The sequence below is a fragment of the Coturnix japonica genome, unplaced genomic scaffold (assembly GCF_001577835.2).
Source record: "Coturnix japonica isolate 7356 unplaced genomic scaffold, Coturnix japonica 2.1 chrUnrandom761, whole genome shotgun sequence".
NCBI classification, from domain to species: Eukaryota; Metazoa; Chordata; class Aves; order Galliformes; family Phasianidae; genus Coturnix; species Coturnix japonica.
Window position 1 is genome coordinate 14,861 of NW_015440121.1, and position 5,134 is coordinate 19,994.

The following is a 5,134-nucleotide window of genomic DNA, read 5'->3' on the forward strand; positions in this document are numbered from 1 at the left end:
AGACCCATAGAGACCCATAGGGACCCATAGGGACCCAGAGAGACACATAGAGACACATAGAGACACATAGAGACCCATAGGGACCCATAGAGACCCATAGGGACCCATAGGGACCCATAGAGACCCATAGGGACCCATAGGGACCCATAGAGACCCATAGAGACACATAGGGACACATAGAGACCCACAGCGACCCATAGAGACCCATAGGGAACCATTGGGACCCATAGAGACACATAGAGACCCATAGAGACCCATAGGGACCCGTAGAGACCCATAGAGACCACATAGGGACTCATAGAGACCCATAGAGACCCATAGAGACCCATAGGGACCCATAGAGACCCATAGGGACCCATAGAGACCCCATAGAGACCCATAGAGACCCATAGGGACACGTAGAGACCCATAGGGACACATAGGGACACATAGAGAGACATAGGGACCCATAGAGACCACATAGGGACCCATAGATCCCATAGACACCCCATATCGCCCCATATCACCCCATAGCGCTGTTCCCCCCCAGGCGCAGGTGTCGCTGCTGCAGGGGCAGCGCCGGGGGCAGGAGAAGCTTCATAGTGACCCCATAGATCCCATAGAGCCCCATAGACACCCCATAGAGCCCCATAGACACCCCATAGCACCCCATAGAGCCCCATAGACACCCCATAGCGCCCCATAGAGCCCCATAGACACCCCATGGTGTCCCATAGAGCCCCATAGACACCCTATAGTGCCCCATAGAGCCCCATAGACACCCCATAGAGCCACATAGACACCCTATAGCGCCCCATAGAGCCCCATAGACACCCCATGGTGCCCATAGAGCCCCATAGACACCCCATAGAGCCCCATAGACACCCCATGTTGCCCCATAGAGCCCCATAGACACCCCATGGTGCCCCATAGAGCCCCATAGACACCCCATAGAGCCCCATAGACACCCTATAGCACCCCATAGAGCCCCATAGACACCCCATAGCGCCCCATAGAGCCCCATAGACACCCCATAGTGCCCCATAGAGCCCCATAGACACCCCATAGAGCCCCATAGACACCCTATAGCGCCCCATAGAGCGCCATAGACACCCTATAGTGCCCCATAAGGACCCATAGGAACCCCATAGAGCCCCATAGTGCCCCATAGAGCCCCATAGACACCCCATAGCGCCCCATAGAGCCCTATAGACACCCCATAGCGCTGTTCCCCCCCAGGCGCAGGTGTCGCTGCTGCAGGGGCAGCGTCGGGGGCAGGAGAAGCTTCATAGTGACCCCATAGATCCCATAGAGCCCCATAGACACCCCATAGCGCCCCATAGAGCCCCATAGACACCCCATAAGGACCCATAGGAAACCCATAGTGCCCCATGGTGACCCATAGAGCCCCATAGACACCCCATAGAGCCACATAGACACCCTATAGCGCCCCATAGAGCCCCATAGACACCATATAGTGCCCCATAAGGACCCATAGGAACCCCATAGAGCCCCATAGTGACCCATAGAGCCCCATAGTGCCCCATAGAGCCCCATAGACACCCTATAGTGCCCCATATCACCCCATAGACACCCCATAGAGCCCCATAGACACCCCATAGATCCCCATAGACACCCCATAGCGCCCCATATCACCCCATAGCGCCCCATAGAGCCCCATAGCACCCCATAGCGCCCCATATCACCCCATAGCTGCCCCTGTTCCCCCCCAGGCGCAGGTGTCGCTGCTGCAGGGGCAGCGTCGGGGGCAGGAGAAGCTTCAGGCCGACCTGGTGCGACGCATCAAGATGCTGGAGGTGGCGCTGAGACAGGAGAGGTGGGAGGTTTTTGGGGGGGGGGGGGGGGGGGTCCCCCCCCAAAAATTTTGAAATTGGGGGGGGGGGGGGCTAATATGGGGGGGGGGCTTTATATGGGGGGGATGTTTATATGGGGGGGGTCCCATTTATATGGGGGGGCCCATTTATATGGGGGGGGGGCCCTTTAAATATGGGGGGGGGGGTTGTAATGGGGGGGTCCCTTTAACTATGGGGGGGTCCCAATTTATATTGGAAGGGTTTATATGGGGGGGTCCCTTTAATAATGGGGGGGGTCCCATTTATATTAAGTGGGGGGTTTATTTTGGGGGGTCCCGCTTTAATATTGGGGGGGTGAGCTTTGGTATGGGGGGGGCTTTCAATATGGGGGGGTCCTTTTAATATGGGGGGGTCCCTTATTATATGGGGGGGGTCCTGTTTTATATGGGGGGGGGCTTTTTAATATGGGGGGGTTCCCATTTATATTGGGGGGGGTTTATTTTATGGGGGGGGTCCCTTTAATATGGGGGGGGGTTATAAAAGGGGGGGGGTCCCGTTTATATGGGGAGGGGTCTCCCATTTATAATGGGGGGGGGTCCCGTTTAATATGGGGGGGGTGGTCCTTTAATATAGGGGGGGTTTATATAGGGGGGGTCCCTTTAATATGGGGGGGTCCATCTTATATTAGTGCGGGGGTTTATATGGGGGTGGGGGTCCCTTTAATATGGGGAGGGGTTTAATATGGGGGGGTCCCCTTAATATGGGGGGGGTCCCATTTATATGGGGGGGGGCCCTTTAATATGGGGGGGGGGGGTTTGTATTGGGGGGGTCCCTTTAATATGGGGGGGGTCCCATTTATATTGGGGAGGGTTTATATGGGGGGGTCCCTTTAATATGGGGGGGGTCCCATTTATATTAAGGGGGGGGGTTTATTTGGGGGGGTCCCTTTAATTTGGGAGGGGGGGCTTTGTAATGGGGGGGGCTTTAATATGGGGGGGTCCTTTTAATATGGGGGGGTTCCCTTTAAGATGGGGGGGGTCCTGTTTATATGTGGGGGGGCTTTAATATGGGGGGTTCCCATTTAATATTGGGGGGGTTTATATGGGGGGGGTCCCTTTAATATGGGGGGGGGTTTATAAGGGGGGTTTTCCCGTTTATATGGGGGGGGGTCCCATTTATATGGGGGGGTCCCCTATATATGGGGGGGGGTCCCTTTATATAATAGGGGGGGGCTTTATTGGGGGGGGTCCCTTTAATATGGGGGGGGGACTTTAAATATGGGGGGGGTCCCTTTAATATGGAGGGGGCTTTGTATGGGGGGGGTCCCTTTTAATATGGGGGGGCTTTAATATGGGGGGGGTCCCATTTATATGGGGGGGGGCTTTAATATGGGGGGGGGCTTTAATATGGGGGTGGTCCATTTTTATATGGGGGTTCATATGGGGGGGGGTCCATTTATATGGGGGGGGGGTCCCTTAATATGGGGGGGGTATATGGGGGGGGGTTCCTGTTTTCTTTTTCAACACCCTTTAATACGGGAGGGGGGGGGTTTATATGGAGGGGTCCATTTGAAATTATATGGGGGGGCTTTATATGGGGGGGGTTATATGGGGGGTGTCCCATTTAATGGGGGGGGGCTTTAGAATATCGGGGGGGGTCCCCTTTAATATGGAATGGGGGGGTTATAAGGGGGGGTCCCGTTTATATGGGGGGGTCCCTTTAATATGGGGGGAGCTTAATAGGGGGGGGTCCCTTAATCATGTGGGGGGTCCCTTTAATATGGGGGGGCTTCAAATGGGGGGGGGTCCCTTTAATATGGGGGGGGCCTTTAATATGGGGGGGGCCATTTAATAGGGAGGGGCTTTAATATGAGGGGTCCCGTTTATATGGGGGGGGCTTTTAATATGGGGGGGGTCCATTTATATTGGGGGGGGCATTAATATGGGTGGTGTTCCACTTTAAATATGGGGGGGGGCCCCTTTAATATGTGGGGGGGGCTTTAATATGGGGGGGTCCCTTTAATATGGGGGGGTCCCATTTATATTGGGGGAGGGTTTTATATGGGGGGTTCCCTTTTAATTTGGGGGGGGGGCTTTGTATGGGGGGTCCCATTTATTAATGGGGGGGCTTTAATATGGGGGGGGCTTTATATGGGGGGGGATCCCATTTATATTGGGGGGTTGTATGGGGGGGCTTTATTTGGGGGGGAGTCCTCTTTAATTTTGGGGGGGGGGGGCTTTGTATGGGGGGCTTTAATATGGGGGGGGTCCTTTAATCTGGGGGGGTCCCATTTAATCTGTGGGGGGCTTTAATATGGGGGGTCCCTTTTAATATGGGGGGCTTTAATATGGGGGGGTCCCATTTATATGGGGGGGCTTTAATATGGGCGGGGGTTAATAGTGGGGGGTCCATTTAATATGGGGGGGGGTTAATTATGGGGGGGTCCCATTTTATATTGGGGGGGGGTCCCATTTATATTGGGGGGGCTTTTATTGGGGGGGTCCCTTTAATATGGGGGGTGGGCTTAATATGGGAGGGGGCTTTAATATGGGGGGTCCCATTTTAATATTGGGGGGGGCATTTAATTATGGGGGGGTCCCTTTAATATGGGGGGGGCTTTAATATGGGGGCGGTCCTTTAATAGGGGGGGCTTTAATATTGGGGGGGGTCCCATTATATGGGGGGGGCTTTAAATATGGGGGGGGTCCCCTTTAAATATGGGGGGGCTTTTAATATGGGGGGGGTCCCTTTAATTTGGGGGGGGCTTTGTATGGTGGGGGTCCCATTTATAATGGGGGGGGGTTATATGGGGTGGGTCCCTTTAATATGGGGAGGGGTTTAATATGGGGGTGGCTTTAATATGGGGGGGTCCGCTTTAATAGGGAGGGGAGGGGGGTTTATATGGGAGGGTCCTATTTATATGGGGGGGGTCCCTTTAATATGGGGGGGGGGTTATATGGGGGGTCCCTTTAATATGGGAGGGTGGGGGTTTAATGATGGGGGGTTCCCATTATATTGGGGGGGGCTTTATTTGGGCGTCCTTCTAAAATATGGGGGGTCTCCTTTATAAGTGTGGGGGGGGCTGTTAATGATGGGGGGGTCCCATTTATAATGTGGGGGGCTTAAATGGGGGGGGGGGTTTAATATGGGGGGGGTCCCGTTTTAATAGGGGGGGGGTTCCCTTTAAATATGGGAGGGGGGGTTTATATGGGGGGGGTACCGCATTTATATGGGGGGGGCTTTAATATGGGGGGGGTCCATTTAATATGGGGGGGGCTTTAATATGGGGGGGTCCCATTTATATGGGGGGGTGCTTTATGGGGGGGCTTTACATTTATGGG

General features: G+C 54.5%; 1 protein-coding gene across 1 annotated transcript in view; it reads left to right on the forward strand.

Moving 5' to 3' along the window:
- The window catches only part of STRN4 (striatin 4), a gene marked incomplete at its 3' end in the record, with an annotated part of 5,881 nt that extends 4,065 nt beyond the window's left edge, over positions 1-1,816 (forward strand). The window contains exon 2 of the mRNA XM_015851189.1: positions 1,713-1,816. Within this exon, the coding sequence (XP_015706675.1) occupies positions 1,713-1,816 (104 nt within the window). The remainder of the gene's footprint in view (positions 1-1,712) is intronic.
- Positions 1,817-5,134: the final 3,318 nt, after the last annotated feature.